At 37.5% G+C, this 23,185-nt stretch overlaps 1 protein-coding gene across 6 annotated transcripts in view; it reads left to right on the forward strand.

The window, feature by feature from the left end:
* Positions 1-734: 734 nt before the first annotated feature.
* LOC127809163 (regulator of nonsense transcripts UPF2) overlaps positions 735-23,185 on the forward strand; it is a 54,720-nt gene continuing 32,269 nt past the window's right edge. For 2 of the 6 annotated variants that reach the window (XR_008025086.1, XM_052347891.1), the window contains exons 1-4: positions 735-1,028; positions 2,425-2,516; positions 4,398-4,515; positions 17,865-18,067. Coding sequence is in view for 5 of the 6 variants with exons in the window: in XM_052347891.1 (XP_052203851.1) it covers positions 2,454-2,516; positions 4,398-4,515; positions 17,865-18,067 (384 nt within the window). In the remaining variant the exon portion in view is untranslated. Of the gene's footprint in view, positions 1,029-2,424; positions 2,517-4,397; positions 4,516-17,864; positions 18,068-23,185 lie in introns of those variants that run through there. The other 4 variants (XM_052347894.1, XM_052347895.1, XM_052347893.1 and 1 more) reach the window with 3 other exon arrangements.

A 23,185-nucleotide genomic window follows, 5' to 3' on the forward strand; every position in this document is an offset into this window, starting at 1 on the left:
AACTAAATTGGAATAAAATTTAAAATCCAAAATTATATTAAAATAAGATTTGAAATCCAGAACTATCTAAAACTATATTGAAGTGGGAAGTGAGATTTGAAATTCAAAACTATCCAAAATTATATTGAAGTGAGATTTGAAATCTAAAACTATATTGAAGTGAGATTTGAAATTTAAAACTATATTGAAATGAGATTTGAAATCCAAAATTATCTAAAACTATATTGAAGTGAGATTTGAAATCCCTCCAAAAACTAAATTGAAATGAAGACTCACATTCACAACCTTTAAATCCCACATTTGCCATTTTTTCAACTTACATTTAAATTCAATAAATTCTCCTAACTCTCAATTATTCATTTCATCCACAAAGATAAAAATTTTAATATTTTTTAATTAATTCCTTCAGGCCACGGATTATCTTAAATACATATATTATTTACTATATTATTTTCTCAAAAATTCAGATTATTATATTTTCTATTAACACATTGAATGAAAAATAATTAATTAAACTTAAATTTTAATAAAAGTCTGAATATTAAAAAAAAACTGTGATTATCGATCTCGCTACTTATTTAAAACAACGAATTTAATTTTTTTCTTAAAATTTATAAATCTATTTTAATTACATATCTTCCGTGCATCGCACGGTTTAACACTAATATTTGTATGTATATATATATATATATATATACATAGATATCTATATGAAAGGGTTTAACAGCACCTCTGGAGTCTGGGCTTAAAATGTCCAGGACATCGGGTCAACCCGACCTGGTACCGACCCTCCCGGGTCGGGGTATAAAATGACAGGTGGAGGCGGGGAAACCGGAGCAAACCCTAGCAGCCGCCTTCGCCCGTTCTTCTCTCCCTCTCGTCTGCGTCTCCGTCTCCTCTTTTTTTCCGGCCAGCAGCTGCTGTCCGCCGGCTTGCGCTCTCTTTCTCTCGTCTGGAAGTCCCTTCTCTGTTCTCCGGCCTACTGACTACCGTCTCAGACGCCGGCGACCGGAGTTCTCCGAATTAAAGTAAGCACTTAAAGTTTTTTAGCAAAAAATTAATTTTCAGATCTAGTGAGATCCAACCGTCGGAACGTTTTTGTTTTTGGTTATGTGGGTCACAAGACCAACGCGATTCCGATCGTCGGTTTCGACGTGGCCGGCGACTGGCGACAGAAACGGCCAGCCTTTTTGCCTAGAACTTAATTTTCAGATCTGGTAAGATCCAGCCGTCGGATCGTGTTGATTTTGGGTAGGTAGGTCACAAGACCAAGACCAAGGCGATTCCGATGGTCTGTTCCGGTCGAGTACTAGTTTAATGAAAAATTGTTGTACTGAATTTTTGGTTACATAAGAATTTTATTACATTAACTTTTTAAATTTCAGCCCCCCCAACCTAAATTCCTGGATCCGCCCCTGTATATAAAGATATATATGGGATGCGTATCTGTTTGTATTTTTGATATTTTGAAATCTTTTTAACTAAAATGCAGTGTGGGCCGTCACTGCACGGACAATGCATTCGGCTCCTTGCCGACGTGTCCGTGCTTCCTTGCTAGTTGGTTGCCCTATAGTAGTTTGTCAAATGTAACACATTTGCATCAGTCAACTTTGCAACACAATGATTACTATTGCAAACTTAATAGGAAACCAGCCTTCCAGTGGTTATCAATTTCAATTAGACAAATAAATAACAATCATCACATTTTTAGAGCATGTTGAAAATCCTATTGTTTGGTTTATAAAGGTGAATTTAATTTTGGACTAAGACCATTCATTAAAAAATTCTAGCAACAACTGCATGTTTCTTTCTCAATATCTAAAATAAGTTTCACGAGCTGTTGGATACCAAAATCAATTGACGAAACTAAAGAAGCAAAACTACTTTAATGGTCAGTGGCTCTGAAATTTTTTTACTCAGAGCCATAATTCTCTCCAAAAATGAAACGCAAAACAATTTGACAGCAAGTAATCTATGTTCAATTCTTCTGCAATCATAAAATTTATTAAAAAAACCAAAGAGATAAGAGGGAAACAACTATGCTTTATTCAAAAACCTAAAATCTACCCATAGAATTTCTGTAATCATAAAATTGTTTCTTCTTAGTCCATAAGTAACACTTACGAAAAAGCGATGGCCTGTATCATATATACAGCACCATAAAACATTCCCTTCCGATATAGACAAAATCAAGTAACCAAACATGAATTACAGAGAGATTGAAGTTGCTCCAATACGTACCTGAAAATCTTTCAAGAATTGGGAAGTTGCCAAGAGGGAGATGAGTGAGGCTTGGATCCAATAGCCCTAAGATGAACTGAACTTGTAATTGAAAGCTGCTTGAGATTCTCTCACTCGCTGTTCTCTTATGTGTTTGTCACTAGATGTGCTTAATAGTCTTTCATTTATTTTCCCTGTTAACAGGTAAGTACTTGCTATCACCACTAGGAAAGATGGATCACCCAGAGGATGATTGTCGTGTTGAAGGTGAACATCATGGTAAACAAGACGATGAGGTGAGCATTGGGTATTTAACACGAGAGCTTATGATAATTTCCTGAAAGCTCCAAAAAATTTTTGATTTTTGCAGCTCATTTTGATCTGTCTTTCTAATTTCTTAAAGTTCACTTATGAGAGACTTCAAGGGGCAGTTAGATTCCTTATCAAGTTGGCCTAATGAATTGATTGGAAATCTAGATTGAACTCTAAGAAGCATGGATGCTTCTATTACAGTGTTGAATCATGTGAGACATTCATGTCAGACATCAGCACTCATTAGCCACTTGCAAATGTGTGTTTGACACTCATCCATACGTGTATTATTGTTTTTGAAATATATATATATATATATATGTTTGATTTTTACTCCAAATACTTTATGGACACTTGTGTCCATTGGATCTTCTTATGCATCCTTTGGTTAAAATTCATTTCTAAAATAAATATGATATATAATTACTCTTGTTGGTCCTCTGTGCCTAAGACATCTTACATTTCAAAATTATTCGTGATAAGAGTTGTCAAGGGGGTATATATTAGGAGGATCTAGTTGCACTTGTGACTTGTTTGCAAGGTTGTTAAAATCGTGATTTTAAGTGGGATCGACAAAGGGTCCATAAAATCGGATCGTAAAATCGAATTGTAAAATCGTAAGATTTTAGAGATAATTAAAAATACCCTTTAATTTTTGTAAATATATGTTTATAATAATATAATTTTGTAGAAAATGAATTAATATTATTTAATAACTTGATTATTCCTTATTATAATTCAAAAAATGATACTTCCCAAATATAGCTAAAAAACTAGCAGGTTGGTATAGGCAATTTAGAGGCAAAATATAGGTAATTTAGAGGTAAAATATAGTTTAAAATTCTTTAGAGGATGCTTCCAATGTCTTCCATTAGATTTAGATTGCAATTTTTTTTTTATTTAACATTGATTAAATCAAGTAATATCCCAATTTGGGGTTGGGTGGTCCATTAATTAATTACTTGTTTGTCTTGATTTACTTATGCAATCAATGTTAAATCAAGTAAAAATTATAATTTAAATCAAGTAAATTGGAACTTATGCAATTAATGTTTGATGCTATGTGACATTGGAATTTATGTAATCAATGTTAAATCAAATTCCAATTTAGAGGCAAAATATAACAATTCATTGCATAAGTTCCAATGTCAGATGCTATGTGACATTGAGACGTTGGAAGCATCCTCTAAATTACAACTTAAATCAATAGAGGTCTTTGAATCGTAAAATCGTTTGGGGATCTCTGAAGCGTAAAATCGTACATGTAAAATCGAGATTTTATAGGATTTTATCCCAAATTGGATTTTATATGGGATTTGAATCGTTTGGGGGTCTTCAAATCGTAAAATCGTAAAATCGTACGCGTAAAATCCGGATTTTAACAACAATGCTTGTTTGTAAAATAAATATGATATATAATTACTCTTGTTGGTCCTCTATGACTAAGATGTCTTAAATTTCAAAATTATTCACAGTAAGAGTTGTCAAGGGTATATATTAGGAGGATCTAATTTCACTTTTGACTTGTTTCTTATTATCAATATACATGGTTAGTATACATATATATACATATAAAGTAATGATTTTGTTATCTGGCATGTTCTTTCTATGTTACATCCTAATTTTTTTTTTAAATTGCCTTGTTTGTGTGTGTGCAACCATTCTTCTTAGTTTGCATTTGTTGAGAGGCAATGATGGCTAGACTTTTGGGTTTTATGGTTTAGTGATACCATATATTCAGTCTGATAATGCATAATGATAAAATCTTGAACATGTTACATTGACTCTGACCTTTTTGAAAAAATGAAACAGATATCAGCATTATGCAGTTCTATGCTCTAAATTTTAATGTTTCTGCTTGCAAGATGCATAAGTATGTTAATTGTGGATTCCAGGAGGCTGTTGCACGTCATGAGGAACTTAAAAAGTCAGTGGAGGCTAAAATGGCTCTTCGTCAGAGTAACCTGAACCCCGAAAGACCTGGTTAGTAATTGTTTCAAATTTTTGTGCTGGATTTAAATGTTGAATGTCAGTCCATATATCCAAATAAGCTGTTTATACCTTTGCTAATGATCTTCAGTGATTCTTATAGCTGTGTGGATTAGCAAGAGAGTAGGATGTAGAAGGCTTTGTATGCCTGATTTCTTGAGCTAATTTATTTTTGAGCTTCCCTATTTCATACCATGGATCAGGATTTGTGAGATTTTGGTATTACTGCCTTCTGTTTGATTGGACACTACTGAAATTTCTTCACTAGAAAAAGATGATATTATGTTCTGTTAAAAATTGAATAGGTGCTACTCTATGAATTCTGAGATAACTTTTATGACCCAAGGATTTAAGAGGACGAAAAGCTGAGATGCAGCCAGTTGATTCCGATTTCAGTACATTAGATATGCATAGAGACAGAACTAATTGACCTGAGGTGCCAAATGATCCTCTTGAAATTGAATAAACATATCCAAAACAATGTTTTTTTTTCTTTTTTGTGTGTGTAGAATTAATGCCAGATTGAGAAAAATATGAAAGAACTTTACATGTTCTGCACAACAACCTCCCATATGTCTGCACGGGTATGCAGCCTAACCAAAAAAAAAAAAAAAAAAAAAAGTCTTAACAGGGTCATGCGATTTGAGATCCTTAGGCCATTGGTTTTCTATGGAATGCAGGAATTTCTTTTGATTGTGTTTGAACCCAAGGAATTTCATGTTTATTTAAATAGATAGATGCAATAGGATAAGACAATGCAAGATAAGAAGAATTTGGTTTATAGCTTGAGAAAGGACGTAATTGGTCTGCATTTTGTTTAAGGATCTCATTGGACTAGGCTTACCAAAGACTACTGAAGCCATATAGTTGATCCCAAGTAGTTAAGTATTCAAGGGCGTTGAGCTGAACAGTAGATTAGAAGCAAAGAGTTGCTCATGGTATAGTAATAATTGGTTCATCTCGCTGTTTGTCTTCACACTAGGAGATGAAAAACAAGAGGAATCAATTGCTATCATGAATGTGTTATATGAGAATGGAACTCCTTTTTGGTGCTTGTCAATATAATTTTGTCAGAAAAGAAAATCAAATGCAAATTTATTGGCAAATTTTTTTCTGTAGAACTTTTGCCCAGAGTCATACAGGCTTTCACTTCTGTGTCATCTCAAGTATCATCCTGCCATTTTATTTTTCATTGCTGTGTCCCTTGTATTATAACACTGTCCTTGTTAACATATGAAGGGAACTGATATTAGGAAGTTGAATTTCATAAAGCAGATATGGCTTGATTTCAGCAGGGTCTATAAGCTTCAGAATTTTTTCATCACTTACCTTTTCTGTAATTTTGTTTGGTTGGGAAAGGGGTTGGGCTTAGTCTTGGCCCTGTCGTGGTGGTGCTCTTTGACATGAAGCAATTATTGTTCTAAGCTTGTGTGTGCGTGTATGTGTGAATGTGCACCTATGCCTACATGGGACCTGAACGACATCTTTGCATCCTCTGAGGGACAAGATATACAATTCAAGCAAATACTGAGTTTCTTTCTGTTTTCCTTTTCATGTTATAATTTTTGAGCTATGCCTTTGCCTCGGTTTTCTAACTTTTGTTTCATCCCCTTTAAAGAGATTTAGACTTACAAGTTAAGAAGTAAATTACTTTTACTAATTACATTACCCTTGCTAATGCTAGTGTTCTACATGTACTTAAAGATGTGGCTTAGTGTCTATTTGGCTGCCTAGGGGACCAATGTTTTCGAAAGTGCTGAGCGCACTTAAGGGTATAAACTTTTATAAGCATAAAAAATATGAACTATTAAAACGCAATCATTAAAAAAGAAAAGATGTTAGGTCTAAACTCTTCATCTTCCATCAGAATTCTGTGCATTTCTAGGGATCTAGAGTGGTACAGAACCATGAACAAAAAACCCAAGAATAAACGCAAACTCAATTAGAAAATTTGCAATCAATTCAATAATCAATATCAATAATCAAGATTACTTCAACTACATCCTAACGAACTATATAACACTAAAGGTTTAGCATGTGCCATGCACATGTAAGTAAAAAAATTGCATTTTGATAGTTGACATTTAGCTTTTTATTTTTTAAGACAAAATTTAAGTTAAGATGGGTTTGGGTGTAGTGGTAACATTGCTGAATTAATTCTATGTTTGATGCTAGAGATTATGAGTTCAAAAGTTGTTGACATAATTTTTGTTTTTTGAAGTAAAATATGCAAAGGATATTTTGGGAAATCACTTTCTTTGAACTCAAGCCACCACCACCTTCTCTAGAATTCATGATGCAACAACAAGAACAAGAACAAAAACAAAACAAGAATGATGACAACAACAATCAGATTACTGCATTACTACCTTAGTCAATTGTTGCTTGTCTCCAGTTGTGGGTCAACTGTTGCTTGCCTCCTATTGATGATCCAGACATTCAGTCAAGGATGGCCGACTGTCACACGTCCAGAGTCATTGTTATAGCATCCACCAACACATCAGTTGATTCTTGTTATAGCATCCACCAACACATCCGTTGATTCCCACAGCCTCTGCCTCCCATAGTTGACTCAATAGTTGACTATCGCTTGCAATCAATCCAACAACCCCTCAAACACCAACATTGTCTTTACTCAACTCTTTCAATTGACCTAATAGTTGGCTTGGCCTTGACCGCCAATCATCCAGGCTCTTTGAGCAACATTGTTGACCTTGTAGTTGATTGATCTGGTCAACTATCCAACTCTGCCATTGTTCTGGTATTGTCCCTTAGTTGGTGCTTACCTCTCATGATTTCTTTTTGTCCTTATTTACACATTGAGGTTAATTTATTGTCCTTAGGCTTATTAGTGCTCATTTCTAGATGGTTTCTTAGTTCATTTTTGTCAGAATCTGATTCTGACAAGGGGGAATTTCTAGATGGTTTCTTAGTTCATTTTTGTCAGAATCTGATTCTGACAAGGGGGAATTCTCCCTTATCAATGGATAATTGAGAATTATTGAAGAGAAGAGCAGAAATAAAGAGGGAAGAATTGAGAGAGAGAGAGAGAGAGAGAGGCGGGAATGATTCAATGGTATTCATTGATGCCTCAATTAGTTGAGGGGTTCGGCTTATATACCGATCTTGAAAGGATTGGCGCCCAAAATTCATATCATACACCTTCTACACACTACTACTAACTGTCTCTTTTTCCCTTATTACAATAGGCCCTCCTGATTCAATCCATATTACCCCTTCCCGCCTTTTATCTGGTGACATGACAATTCCCCCCCGCTTGAAACCTTGCTTGTCTCCAAGAAGGTTAGAGTAAGCCTGTTGCCTTAGGAAACTGTTTTAGGAGATTAGGTAAGTATTCCCATGTATTATTTTTCGGGTGTAGATTAGACCAACGGAGCACTTGTGTGATTGGTGCTCCCTCTTTGTATATGACTCGTGTGCCCATAATGGCTATAGGCTCAGCTTCTTGTTGAACTCCTTGGGATGCTAGGGGTAGAGTAGAGCTCATCGGGTTGTTTCCGGTACAGTGCTTGAGTAGGGATCCATGAAACACTGGATGGATATTGAATCCTTCTAGAAGTTGTAGTCTGTAGGCAACCTTCCCTACTTGAGCTGTCACTTCATAGGGACCATAGAATTTGGGGCTGAGCTTAGTAACTTGTGTTGGGGATAGAGTCTTCAATTGAGCTTGCCTTAACTTTAGATACACCCTGTCTCCCACTGAGAATGCCCTTTCACTTCTCTTTTTTTCTGTAAATTGTTTCATCCAGTTCTGTGCGTTGGCTAACTTCTTCTTTAAAGTAAGCATCATCTATTGCCTCCGATGCAAGTAGGTATCCACGATAGCCACAGATGTTGTTTCCCTTCCTATTGGTAATAATGGGGGCTTGTACCCATATAGGGCCTTAAATGGGGTCATCTTTAGGGTAGTATGGTGGTTGGAATTGCACCACCATTGGGCCAAGGGTAGCCATTTGTGCCACCCGGTTGGATGCACAAGACACAAACACCTCAAATACGTTTCCAAGCATTGATTCACTCACTTAGTCTGCCCATCTATCTCCAGATGGTAGGTTGAGGACATGTGCAAGTGTGTTCCCAGGGACTTCATTAACTCCTTCCACAATAAACCCGTAAAAATTTTGTCCCTGTCTGAGACAATCATCTGGGGCATCCGATGTAACTTTCCCACTTAGTCTAAAAATACTCTAGCCACCTCTTGGGCTGTGAAAGTGTGGGTTAAGCTAAGAAAATGGGCATACTTTGTCAGTCTATCAACCGCCGCTAGGATATAGTCCCTTCCCTCGGAGGTAGGGGGTTTACGTGCTAAAATGAGCAGTTTATGTGATGAAGTTGGGAATCAAATTTGGGAGCAAATATAGAATTTCATGGTCATGTTTGCGGGGCAGAATTGTGTCAGGATATCACCGGACTTTCCTCCTAGGGAAAGGTCCGATCCAATCCTTCCTACCTTCGGACCACCCCCTAGAGCAACAGAGTCTCTGGATTTTGAGGTAAAGCCTACTGCCAATGGAGAGATCATTGAGGAGCGAGCTACGAGAAGAAGACCAAGGATACATGCTACGTCAACTCAGCCTCAATTCCTTATGCCTAAGCTCGATCTTCTGATGTTCGAAGGCTAGAATCCCTAGTGGTGGATAAGGCATTGTGAGAGGCTGTTTTCATTGTATCATGTACCAGAGCAGCAAAAGGTGGTGCTAGCTTCGGCATATTTGAACGATGTAGCAGTCTTGGTTTCAAGGCTGGGGTAGATTACAAACAGACAACAATTGGACGGATTTTGTGGAAGGATTTTGTGTTAGATTTGGTGACTGAAATTTGGTCGATGTAGTGGAGGAATTTAATAAGTTGAGACAAGAGGGCATTGTTCAGTAATATCAAGTAAAATTTGAGGAACTCAAGTCCTTAATGATCAATATAAATCTGGGATTAAGTGAGGCTTACTTTGTTTCAAGCTTCATCAGCGGCTTGAATGAAGAATTATGACCAACCATCAAAATGTTACATCCAAGATCGGTCCAACAGGCTGCAGAAAGTGTGAGGTTGCAGGAGATGACTCTGGTTGCTATTATGAGGAAACAAAAATTTCCCATGAGGGGCAGCAGCCGGGGATGAATAGAGGAGTTGGGAAGGAAATGGTGAAGATGGGCCAAAACTATAGAGTACCTACCGTCCATGGTAAACTCGAACCAGCCCATAGGAGGAAAATCTGGAATTATGGAGCAGAGGAGACAGGTGGGCCAAAGTTTCAAGTGCAGAGAGAAGTATGCACTGGGACATCAGTGCCAAGCAGTTGTTAATGTTGGAAGGGGATGAAGAAACAAAGGAAATAGAAGAAACTCAAGAAGAAGAGGTGGATGGGTTGGGTAATGGTGTGATTTCGTTGCATGCCTTGCGAGGCTTGGTTAACAATAAGACCATAAAAGTGGAAGGGAAGGTCCGAAGTCATAGACTTATGGTGTTAATTGACAGTGGAAGCACCCACAGTTTTTTAGATGAGAAGCTGGCCAAAAGGTTGGGGGTGCAAGGTGATCAGCACACAGCCATTGACTGTGACTGTTGCAAATGGGGAGAAGATGATTAGCAGGTCTGCTTGTGAAAATTTTTGGTGGGAGATGCAGGGAGAAATGTTTGTGACTGATTTGAGATTGCTTAAGTTGGGAGGATGTGATGTTGTGTTGGGAGTTGATTGGATGCAAACTATTAGTCCAATCAGCTTCGATTTCAACAAGCTAGAGGTTACCATTACCAAGGATGGGAAGTCAATAATGCTGGTTGGAAGCCTAGAAGCAGGCTCTTGCAAGATGATTATGGGAGAAAGGCTGCAGAGGTTGCTGAAAACTAAACTGGAGCAAGCGGCACATCTTTTCTTGATGCAGGCCACTGATGACAGGGGAGATATGCAGCAGTTTTTGGAGAAGATGATAGTGACTGAAGGCAGCCAAGATCTACCTATTTGGCAGGTCACGAGATTGACTCTTTGCATAACCCACATCTCTACCTCCCCAACGATTATATGACCATGCCATACCATTAAAACCCAATTCAGATCCAGTCAACCTTTGATCTTATAGATATCCACCTAAACTAAGGAATTAAATTGAAACCTTAGTGAAGGACATGCTGCAACAATCAATCATACGACCTAGCCATAGTCCCTTCGCATCTCCAGTCAGTCTTGTCAAAAAAAAAATAAAAAAAAGATGGGTCATGGCGATCTTGTGTTGACTATCGTCAACTAAATGTCATAATTGTCAAGGACAAGTTTCCCATTCCCGTAATTGAAAACCTACTTGACGAACTTAAGTATGCTACCATTTTTTCTAAACTAGACCTAAGAGTCGGTAACCATCAGATTCGAATGAAACTAGAGGATACTCACAAAACAGCCTTCCGGACGCATCAAGGGCATTATGAATTTAAGGTCATGCCCTTTGGCCTCACAAATGCCCCAGCCACCTTCCAATTCTTGATGAACCACATCTTTGAACCTTACCTAAGGAAATTTTTCCTTGTTTTCTTTGATGACATCCTTATTTACAATCCTACCTTTGTTGAACACCTCAATTATTTAGATTCTGCATTTGAGATTGACGCAGCGTGTAGCGCGTGTGTGAAGAAAACACACCAAAATATACCTTTGGAAGAACAAACTTCAATGGCCGAAGCTTGGATTTCAAGAAGACGCAAAACAAGATTGTTTTGCTAAGGAAACCCAAATAGATTGCTGAAATTTGATTGAGAAAAATTTAATTACAAACTCTAGATTCTAGGCATATTTATAGTGTTTGGCTAATCCAAATTCATTTAATATTTGTAAACAAAATCCAACTAAAATCCTAATAGAAATAAATCCCAAGTAAAAGTCAACTAGAATTCTAATAAAAATAAAACCCTAATCAAACATGAAGTAGAATCCTAAATCAAGTAGAAACATGAAGTAGAATCCTAAATCAAATAGAAACATAAATTAGAATCCTAAATCAAGTAAAATCCTAAAACATATGAAGTATTAAAATACTATTATGGCGCTACTATTTTGGTGATATTGTTTCGGTTTAATTGGGTAGGCCTTGGGTCAGGTCTTGATTGGTGACCGCATCATTTACCTCCACTTGAGAAAAAACTCGACCTCGAATTTTGATTCGAGTAGGACAAATCCATGTTTGGCAAATACAAAGAGAGATTAACCACATTGAATGTTTAGAAATACCCATATAATTAGTCAAATCCACAACATACGCATTATCAGTGGTCTTCTTTGGAATCTTGTAAGGACCATACTTCTTTAGCTTGAACTTGTTCTGCTTTCCTGCTAGAATCTGTTCCTTCTTTAAGAATATCATAACTTTATCTCCAACCTCAAATACCTTGTGCTTTTTATGCTTGTCAGCTATTGCCTTGTATTTCTTATTTGTGCAACTTTTGCTTGAGATCTTTTTGAACCGCTTGAACTTTTATGCTAAGGGAACATGAGCAAAGACATTCCTCCCCTTCTTAGCCATATCTGCGTAAGCATGGGTCCAGCCATTGCCATGTTTGTTGCCCTCTACCTCCACTATATTATTACTGTTAGATTGAGGATGTTGAACATTCCATCTTGAGCGCTTCTTTAATTTGGTAGATCTTATCACAGGTCCTTCTCATCTCATTAGCTTTCTTGATTTTGACTCATCAGTTTCTGAATTCATTCGTAGATTTTTCTTGCCTGACGAAGCATTCTTTTGCAACTGTTTTGAATAAAGGCTTATTCCATGACTACTAGCAGTCTCTTCATCACTTAAAATATTGATGCTTGAATTCTCCTCTGGTCTAAGCACTTGATTATCTATAGTAGCAGCTGTTACAACATTCTTAGTTTCGGAATCTAATTTTAGATTAATATCAAAAGTAGTTGCACTACTCGAGTTAACTAGCTCGGGAGATCCAACACCCCCATCCACAAAGAGACCCATGTGACTATCTTGCTTTTGCAATTGCGAAGATGAATATGTTCCCATTGCCTTCGATTCAACCATGCCAAAGCTTGAATAAACTGTAGAAGGATTTGCTACCATGACCTCCATCTCCTTTACAGTCGCAAGCCGATTAGAAAAAATGCCACCATCATTGGGTTGCGAAGTAATGCCTGAGTCCTCGGGACTAGAAAAAACTCCAATATAAGTCAACAACCTTGGATTTTCTGTCATGTTAGCAGCATAAACTAGATTTGAGTTTGCAAACGTTGAGATTGTTGGGACAACATAATGTTCGAGATCAAGCTCCAAACTCAACGAAAAATCATTCTTTAGTTTATACTCATCGTTTCCCCAATGGTTGTGTTGCTGCGCATTCCTCCTAACCCCTTTACCGCTAGGGTTGGCTATCATACGACCAAGATCATCCTCATCGTCGCTATCATCCATCATTGGTCTTCTAGGATTAATGAGGACATGATTAATGACTGGTCTTCTCGATTTAACATAGCCAGCTTGATTCACGCCATTAGTTCGATTCCGATTATCCTTAACTCGTTGTAAAACGCCTAATTGGTTGTGGATTCGCTCCAATTGTTGCTCCATTATACGAGTTATTTCCCGTTGTTTTTTGATTGCTCTTTAAACCGCGGGTAGTCCCTGATCACTGTCACGAGGCTGGTTGCTACCGTTACCTTCAAGATTGACCATCTAATTGGTTGATGAACCGCTTTGATACCACTTGACACAGCGTGTAGTACGTGTGTGAAGAAAACACACCAAAATAAACCCTTGAAAGAACAAACTTCAATGGCCGAAGCTTGGCTTTCAAGAAGATGCAAAACAAGACTGTTTTGCTAAGGAAACCCAAATAGGTTGTTGAAATTTGATTGAGAAAAATTTAATTACAAACTCTAGATCCTAGGCATATTTATAGTGTTTGGCTAATCCAAATTCATCTAATATTTATAAACAAAATCCAACTAAAATCCTAATAGAAATAAATCCCAAGTAAAAGTCAACTAGAATTCTAATAAAAATAAAACCTTAATCAAACATGAAGTAGAATCTTAAATCAAGTAGAAACATGAAGTAGAATCCTAAATCAAATAGAAACATAAAGTAGAATCCTAAATCATTTAAAATCCTAAAACATATGAAGTATTAAAATACTATTATGGCGCTACTATTTTGGTGATATTGTTCCGGTTTGGTTGGGTCGGCCTTGGCCCGGGTCTTGTTTGGTGACCGCATCAGAGATCCTTAAGCTCAATCACTTGTATGTGAATAAATCGAAATGTACTCTTGCTCAAAGACAGGTTGAGTACTTAGGGCACATTATTTCAGCCGAGGGAGTTAGTATTGATCCAAAAAAAGTGATTGCTATGCTGGGATGGCCAAGGTCTGGTAATGTGAAGGCTGTGAGGGGATTTTTAGGGCTGATTGGGTATTATCGAAGGCTTATACGGGGATGTGGAGTCATTAGTAAGCCCTTGACAGAGCTGTTGAAGAAAGACAGCTTTCAATGGGACCCACGGGCAGAGGAAGCCTTTGTAAACTTAAAGAAGGCAATGAGCAAGGCACCTGTCCTGGCCTTGCCAGACTTTAATCAACCCTTTTATCTTAGACACAGATGCGAGTAATGTTGGGGTGGGAGCTGTCCTCATGAAGGGGGGCTGCCCAATAGCCTTCCTTAGCTCCCAAACATGTGGGACTAAGTGTATATGATAAGGAGTTATTGGCAGTGCTGATAGCCGTTGCTAAATGGAGGCATTACTTGGAAGGTGGTTCCTTTGTTTTCTGCACTGACCATGAGAGTTGAAGTTCTTATTACAACAAAAGTTGTAGACACAATTACAAAGAAAGGGGATGAGTAAACTGATGGGTATGGACTATACTATTCAGTATAGAAAAGGGTAAGAGAATGTGGTTGCAGATGCTCTCTCTGGGTGTTTTGAAGAAGGAATGGTGGCAGCTATCACTTCAGTCATACCTGATTGGTTACAAGAGGTGACAACTAGTTATACACTAGCTGAATGGTCTAAAGAGTTGCTGGGGCAACTACTCATTGACCCTTTAAGTAGATCAGGATACACAATGACTAATGGGTTGATCCAGTTTCATGGCAGGATAGTAATAGGGGATTGTGAACATCTGAAGTCCAAAATTATGCAAGCTTTGCATGAGTCACCAGTGGGTGGGCACTCAGGCATACAAAATACCTATCAAAAGGTAAAGCAATTGTTTTATTGGCCAAACTTAAAAGAGGAGTGTGATGGAGTATGTGCTGTCCTTTGAGGTGTGCCAGTGCTGTAAACATGAAACAGTGGCAACACTAGGGTTATTATAGCCTTTGGAAAGACTGGCATAGGCCTGGGTATGCCTATCCATGGATTTCATAGAAGGACTACCAAAATCAGAAGGCAAGAACTGTATCCTTGTGGTGGTAGACCAATTCACCAAGTTTGCCCATTTTATAGGCCTATCTCACCCTTTTCAGCACAGGAGGTGGCAAGAGTATTTTTGGATTCGGTGATTAGTTTGCATGGGGTGCCTCAGACCATAGTCTCTAATAGAGACAAGGTCTTCACCAGTTTGCTATGGCAAGAATTGATCCTTGGGTGTCAAACGCCATGTGTCTACCGCGTATCATCTGGAAACTGACGGCCAAGCAGAATGGGTAAATCAGTGTCTAGAAATGTACATATGATGCTTTTGTTTTATACAGCCTCAGGCATGGCACAAGTAGTTATCCTTTGCACAATGGTGGTATAATTCATGTTACCACAACTCCATCAAAATGTCCCCCTTTCTGGCCTCGTATGGTTATAATTTATAAACCACCACTGCTGCCAGCCACCTTAGAATCCACATCTGTAGCTTCTGTAGATGACTATTTACAGCAACAACAGGAGGTTTTACAGGTGTTTTGCAGGGAGTTGGCCACGGCTCAAAACCGGATGGAACAATTTGCTGGTTGCAGGCGAAGTGAAAGGGAGTTCTCAGTGGGTGATCAAGTTTATTTGAAGTTAAGACATCCCCACCAAAGGGCTATTACTCACAGACTGGTTTCTAAACTACGTCCTAAGTTTTTTGGTCCCTTTCCCATTGTGGCCAAATTCGGGACTGCAGCTTATAAGCTCCAACTGCCTGCCAATTCTCACATACATCCTGTATTTCATGTCTCCTTGCTCAAGAAATCATTGGGTACCCAACCAGTTGATCCTACTTTACCTGCCTATGTATTCGATGCTTCTGCACCAGTGGAACCAGCCCTCATCCTGGATAAGTGGGTAATTCACAAACAAGGGGCCCCTATCACTCAAGTGTTGGTCCAATGGGCTCACCTCCATCCGGACAACACCACCTGGGAATGCCTCCCTGATTTGCTCCAGCAATTTCCTCAAGCAGTTCAGCTCCTTTCCATTTCTTGAGGATGAGAAATTTAGGGGGGGGGGGGGGGGGGGGTAATTGTCAGGACCCTAGGGTTATGATCAGGGTAATTCTGTCTTTTGCTTATACAATGTAAGGTTGTTATGCTAGTGCCTTGGCGGTTATTTTGTGCCAAGGAGTACCTATAAAAGCTATCCTAACATAATGAGAATGGTACAGAAAAAGCATATTCTCTGAAACAGAATTCTCTCTCTTTATCTCAAATTCTCTCTCTCAATCCTTCTCTTTCTCCTGAATCCCTCTGTTCTTCTCTCCCTCTTTGCATCCTTTTCTCCCAAAGTTCCTAAAATCTACTCAAAATTACCTGTCAAGCCCAGAGGGCCTGAGACACACTTAGGCACATTAAACCCAAACTAAATCTGCCAGGCAGCTTCATTTTCTATTAATTAATTTGATTACTAAATCCATCAAAATAAGCACCAATCATCATTATACACCCTCCATGACGTGGCCAACAACATTCAAAATTGGGTGCCTGATTCCATTCATTAATAATATCAAATAGACCTCCAAATTCTGTTTCAGGACTATTTCTGAAAATCTGCCTCCTAGCTATAACAGTTGAGTTGACCTGATAGTCGGTTCTTGATCAGTTGCTCCCATTCTAGCCCTACAGAGCCTCCACAGTTGATTTGACTGCCAGTTATGCCTAGTCTTAGTCAACCCTATAGGCAACTTTCAATCAGCTGTTCACTCTCACAGCCTTATTTAGCTTAATTTCATTCATTCATACATAATCATGCCATGTCAAGATGCTAATAATTATTGCCACATGTTGACATGTATAATTTGGGGAAAATAATATTGGTTGTTAAATGGAGTTTTCCTTGCAATTGAGCAATCAATAAAAATTTGAATTTTGGCCCTTCTCCCATGCCAAGAAGTCATGTTTCTGTTCTTATCTCATCCAATGCAAGATGTCACAAATTCAAGTCCTATAGTCAATGCCTAGCCATTTGTTTTATTTTTCTAAGTAGATATTTACTTTCTCTGCCTCCTCTTCGTTCTCTTTATAAGTCTTGCACTATTTTTCTTTTTTAAGATTGTTTCTCATAAAATCAAGGGAAGGTGATAAAGGTATAGAAGTGCATCCAGTATTTTTGTGATAGTAGCATCTCGTTAAAGTTAAAAGGAAGTTTACTGAATGGCTATAAAGCCATTTTGTTGTATGGCTCAAAGATTTGGTAGTTAAGTATCCAACATGGGCAAAATATAAGTGAAGCTGAGATGAGGATGTTATAGTGGATGTACTAACAGACAAGGAAGGACAGAACTAAAATGAGATTATACATGATAAGGTTGGATTGACACTTATTAAAGATACGATGTGTAAGATGCAATTAAAGATGGTTTGACATCTGAATAAAACAGATGCACTGGAGAGTGGATGTAGTGGAAGAAATCTTTAGACATAGCACAGGGTATAATGGCCTTGGAAATGATGTAGCTTGGTGGTTGGACACCTAGAATTTATGTAGGGGAAGAAGTAGGGAGGGAGAGGGAGATCCGAGATCCAAAAGAGAATTTTACAGAGAGACAATCAATCAAATTTGTATCCCAAAATCAATTAACTGTTCTGTCGACTTTCCTATATTTATTTGAGCTGTAAAATCTCCACTGGCAAAATTGATCTCTTGAAGTCCTGTTTATCATAAACAAACATGTAGTTTGCTGAATGAAGATGCCATAAACAGGGTCTGCCCCCCTACTCTTGTATTTAATAGGACTTGTTATATTTTAAAGAACAGCTGATTGCATAGCACTTAAATAGTTGTACAAATTTCCATATAATTTTTCATATAATAATTCAAGATCAAGAAATACACTACTCAAACTAACCTATATATTGATGCTATGATATTTGGGGCATGGGCCCCATTGCATGTATATTGATACTATGTTTATTGGCACCAGACTCTGGTTTCCTCAGGACATTAGATTCCAGCATTAAGCGCAACACTGCAGTTATTAAAAAACTTAAGCAGATTAATGAAGAGCAGCGGGAAAGTTTGATGGATGAGTTGCGAGGTGTCAACTTAAGCAAATTTGTTAGTGAAGCAGTGACAGCTATTTGTGATGCCAAGCTTAGATCTTCAGACATACAAGCTGCTGTTCAGGTACTGTAGATTTCAATGGATGTATTTTTGAAACTATGTTGTACGAGTCCCTGTTAGTTACTACATGTATAATGCACTTATGGTTCTCCTTTTTACTAAATCTATTCATAAATTTATATTGTTCACTTTTTGCTCCACTAGGCTTTAACTTGAGTTATTTCCTGTTAAGTTTTTTTTTTTTTTAAATTAGAAATCATTCCTTGAAGTTTCATTCAAGCACTTAACCACCAAACTTTGGTTTATTTTGAAAAGACAGGAAGAAGAAATTTCCAGAAATTGGTCCGTATATGTTTGAGTTCTGTAGTCATACTGAAATGGGTTTTAGAAACGTGGCGACTCCCAGTTAATCAAACATTATTTCCTCCTATGTGCCATTATTTTTCTCCCTATCTTTGGAAATCCAACTTTATGGTGTTTATGTTTAATGCATTTGATGTTTGCATTAAACAGTAACATTTTCCAGAACCATCCATTACAATTTGAATGCATACACTGTGACGGAGAGAAGGATGATTTGTAAAATCAGAAGATATATGTTAAATTTTAAAATGAGTAACCCTTTTGGGACTGTAAGATGGGATTGGCAAGTGAAACTTTTTCTAAGAAGTATGTTATGCGAACCAAGATTCCAGGATTTCCAATTCTGTGGTTGGTTTTTGCTTTGTCTGGAAGGTAGATCCTTCATTTCTGTCAAATGTTGTAAATGACTGCACAACTCATTCTTTTGATCTTACATATGATGCCCCTGCTACAAGAAATCATTTAGAATTTTGTTTTTAAATGTGTAAACTCATTTTGCTTACACATATAAAATCATTCTATTGCAGCAATGCCCAATCGTTGTGTAACCATTCTAAGATGAATGACCCAAGCTGTATGCGCTCAAGATTGTAAGAGTAATGCATTAGAATTACATTGATACAAATTTATTTTCCAAAAAAAAAAAAAAAAAAAAAACTTGATATAAAAACAAACATATAATTTTCTTTGTCCACATTTTCAAAAATAAGATTCCAAAGTTACCTGTAAATTGTTGTCATGTTTCAATTTAGCACACCTGTAACAATCTACTATGCCTATGCATTTATTGTCATTGGGTTGCTGTTTAGTATGCCCATTTGGACATAAATGTATACTTTCTTTAAATATTATGTTATATTATCTGTGTGTATGTACATATGATATTGTTCTTTTGCTAGCACTTACAAATTTGCCATTTTGGCATAGTTTAAATCCTCAGATGTCGAAACTAACAATAATTTGCCATTTTTACAAGATATTCAGGCATCTAATTTTTATCTTGTAATACAATATTTAATCTTTTTTCCATGTTTGTGAGTTTCATTAATGGGCTGCAATGTTTAAAAACTTGATTGACTCATTCAGAGTTGATCGGATTAACTTGGCTCTACAGAAAATTACTTGATGGGAAACGTGCATATTTTTAGTTCCTGTGTGCCTTGCCTAGCCTTATTTCACCATCCAAAAATTTGTTCATGTCTGGTTGCTGGGAAAGTAGAGGATTCAATATATTTTTGAGGCTCAAAACTGGCAATGTTCTCATCTTCTATACAATATTCGTTTAGCATAATTTTAAGCTATTCATGAAACTAGAAGGAAAACTCTTACTGAATTTTGATATTTAAAACTGCCAAATTTATTTGGGTCTTCGAGTTTACTGAACTCAATGATATTAGTGGAGATGGAGTTTCAGGTTTTCAAATTATTAACTGCTATTGAATGCATATGATTACCTTGAGCCATAATTGATTAATGTTACCTAATGCTTCATCATTACAAGGTGTTTGTTGCTTGTATAAACAAATCTAGATGCCTTTATCAATTTTGAAAGATGTATGGAACCTATGGTAAGTGCTATGATAGAGTAGATGGTATAGGAAAATGGTGCATAATCCATATGAGAATTTGACAGCTGAGTGTCAAGGCCCTAGGGTTATAACAGTAATTGCAGCTTGTTGCAATTACTGTATTGTACTTTGTGTGCTGCTGCTAAAATTGTACCTTTCAGTTAACATTTACAACTGACTGAAAGCAACTTGTATCTTTCAGTTAGTTGTTACAACTGAAAGCTAGAAGGCCTATAAATAGGCTGCTACTTGGAGAATGGGGGACTATGATGTGAAATAACAGAATTCATACTCTCTAATTCTGTCTGTATTCTCTCTCTCACTCTCTGTTCTTTCTGATCTCTCTCTCTCTCTTTCTCGATTCTCTCTCCCGATTTCTTCCTAAAACCTTAAGAAACCCTAGGTCAGGTCCAGGAACCTGACATTTGGTATCGGAGCAGCTGATCCTCAATTGCTGAGTTCAGATCCAGGCAATTCTTGGGGACTGTTTTAGATGCAAAATTTTTGAAGAATTGAAGTATTGAACTGTGGAGATGGTAGAAGGAACTCGCATGAAGTAGTTGGAGGCGAGATTGGATACAGTGGAATTAGGCTTAAGGCAGACTCAGGAGGAGGTGATTTGCTGCTGAGAAGAAAATGCTTCAACAAGAGAAATTGTGTGGATGTTAGAGAGAGGAGTTAAGGAAGAATTTTCTAGTTTCAGCCAAAGGTTGGATAGCTTCCTGAAAATGAAAATGCCTCAGGCCAGCCTACCAGTGGATTTCCTCCAATATCCACTGCAGAACGTATTCTTACAGGAGCTAGAAGCCTTCCTCATACTTCTACCTTACAGGAAGAGGAGGAATGACCTAAATCAGATTAGGTAGTTCAGGTAAGAGGATCCTATCAAACTCACCAAAACAGACTTATGCCAAGGCTAGAAATTCCTATTTTTGAAGGTGTTAAACCGAGGTGGTGGATTAGGAGGTGTGAAAGATTTTTCCAGTTTTATAATGTGATTGAGTGCCAGAAAGTTAACCTAGCAGCAGCCTATCTTAATGATATAGCTGATTCTTGGTATCAAGGATGGAGCAAAATGAGAGTTGAGACAAACTGGACTGAATTTGTGGAGGATTTGTGTGTTTGGTTTGGTGAAAGGTCTATGGCCAATGTAATTGAGGAGTTTAATAAATTGAAACAGGATGGATGGGTGATGGAATATCAGATCTGATTTGAAGAATTGAGGTCCTTATTGCTTAATTCACATCCTACTTTAACTGAACCTTGCTTTGTATCAAGTTTTATCGGTGGCCTAAATAAAGAATTGAGGCCAACTTCTTTAGGCCAACGGTGAAGATAATGCAGCCTGCAACTGTCAAGCAGGCTGCCGAGAAGGCTAAATTGCAGGAGTTGGCGTTGGAAGTGCTCTTTAGGAAACATACAGTTCAATCTGAAAACTATCCTTTGATCGGCCAACAGCCTGGGGGAAATTTAAACTTGACTGCAAATCTGGTTAAGCTGCTCGCTATGGAGCAAAGATGGCAGCTAGGACTGATATTCCAGGCCATCAGTGCAATAGACAATTATTGCAAATGGAAGGACTGGATGAAGAAATAGTAGAAGAGGAGGACATTGCAGGGATTAGATGAAGAAATAATGGCTCAGTTACTTTGATTTCTTGGGGACAAGAAATCTTTTAAGGAGGTGGGATTGTTGAGGCCCTAGGGTTATAACAGTAATTGCAGCTTGTTGCAATTACTGTATTGTACTTTGTGTGCTGCAGCTAAAATTGTACCTTTCAGTTAACAGTTACAACTGACTGAAAGCAACTTGTATCTTTCAGTTAGTTTTTACAACTGAAAGCTAGAAGGCCTATAAATAGGCTACTACTTGGAGAATGGGGGGTTATGATGTGAAATAACAGAATTCATTCTCTCTGTTCTTTCTGATCTCTCTCTCTTTCTCAATTCTCTCTCTCCTGATTTCTTCTAAAAACTTAAGAAACCCTAGGTCAGGTCCAAGAACCTGACACTGAGTTGTTGGTATTTGCCCAAAAATTACAGGCCAAGCCAGCTGTGGCACGCTGGGCCTATTTTTATAAGGTTTGGCTTGGTGCTTGAATGTTAGTTATTCAGTTTTGATTTTTAGCAAGAAACTCTGAACTTAGCACTGATTTGTCTTAGCTCAGTTACCAACTTTTGCAGATTATGCTGCTTGAATGAGCAAGAGATCATTGGCAGACCTTGTTTAGTTGTATAGTAAACTCATATTGGAGTGTTAATGCATGCCTAAAATTTTTGCCCTTAAAAAACATAATAGGTGTTTAGTCAAGCCAATATTATAGGACTACTGCGTTTTTAAGAATCATAAGTTAGCAGTTGTGGTTAAATTGTTGTCCTCACACATGCCATGCCCATAGTCAGCTTCCATGTTGAACAGGTTGGTTTCACAATATCAAGTATGTGATGGAACATGGCTATATCAAGTATCTTCATTCATTGTGATTTCATGAAACTTTCTTTTTTTTTTTTTTTTATCAAAGGGTAAATATGTATAAATGATCAAAGGAATGTTCAAGTACTCTCGGCATACCCAGGGGACATGGAACCAAACAATTACAAAAGACCCATTGCTAGAGACTCATATTGGAGTAAAACATTAGGATACAAAGTAAACATTGCCTTGTATACAAAGGTTTTAATCCTCATGATGCACTCTATCGTGGGCTTTGAATCCTCAAAAATCGATCTGTTACGGGCCTCCCATAAGAAATATACCGTTATTTCATTAAACTTTTCCATTTGAAGATGGTGTTGGAACTTTGTCTCATCATTCCCTCGCTAGAGTGTTGTGTCAGGACCATCCTGTGTAAAATTTTGCCAGATTTTTATTTTGCATAGATTTGTACTGTTGACTTTTAGAAGTCAATTGGCATAATGCCATCAACTGACCTAACTTGGTTGGGATAAGTTGTAGTTGATAATGACACATGCCATGCCTCTTCTAGAAAGAAAAATGTGTTTTTGCATGGCTGCTGTCCCTACCGTTCCATTTTGTTTTCTTTCTTTCTAATGGTTGTACATATGCTTCTGCTACCATGACATAATAGAATTTTATAGTCTTAAAGTTAATATTTGTTTCTTCCAGATAGTTTCCAACTTCCTTGATGTCTAGAACACTCACATACATGGTCTTTACATACTTACCCTTTGTGACTGTAGGAAGTGGAAAGATACATATTTTCTTATCATTGTTATACTGCATTTGTTTA

This window comes from Diospyros lotus, chromosome 9, assembly GCF_014633365.1.
Source record: "Diospyros lotus cultivar Yz01 chromosome 9, ASM1463336v1, whole genome shotgun sequence".
Lineage (NCBI taxonomy): Eukaryota > Viridiplantae > Streptophyta > Magnoliopsida > Ericales > Ebenaceae > Diospyros > Diospyros lotus.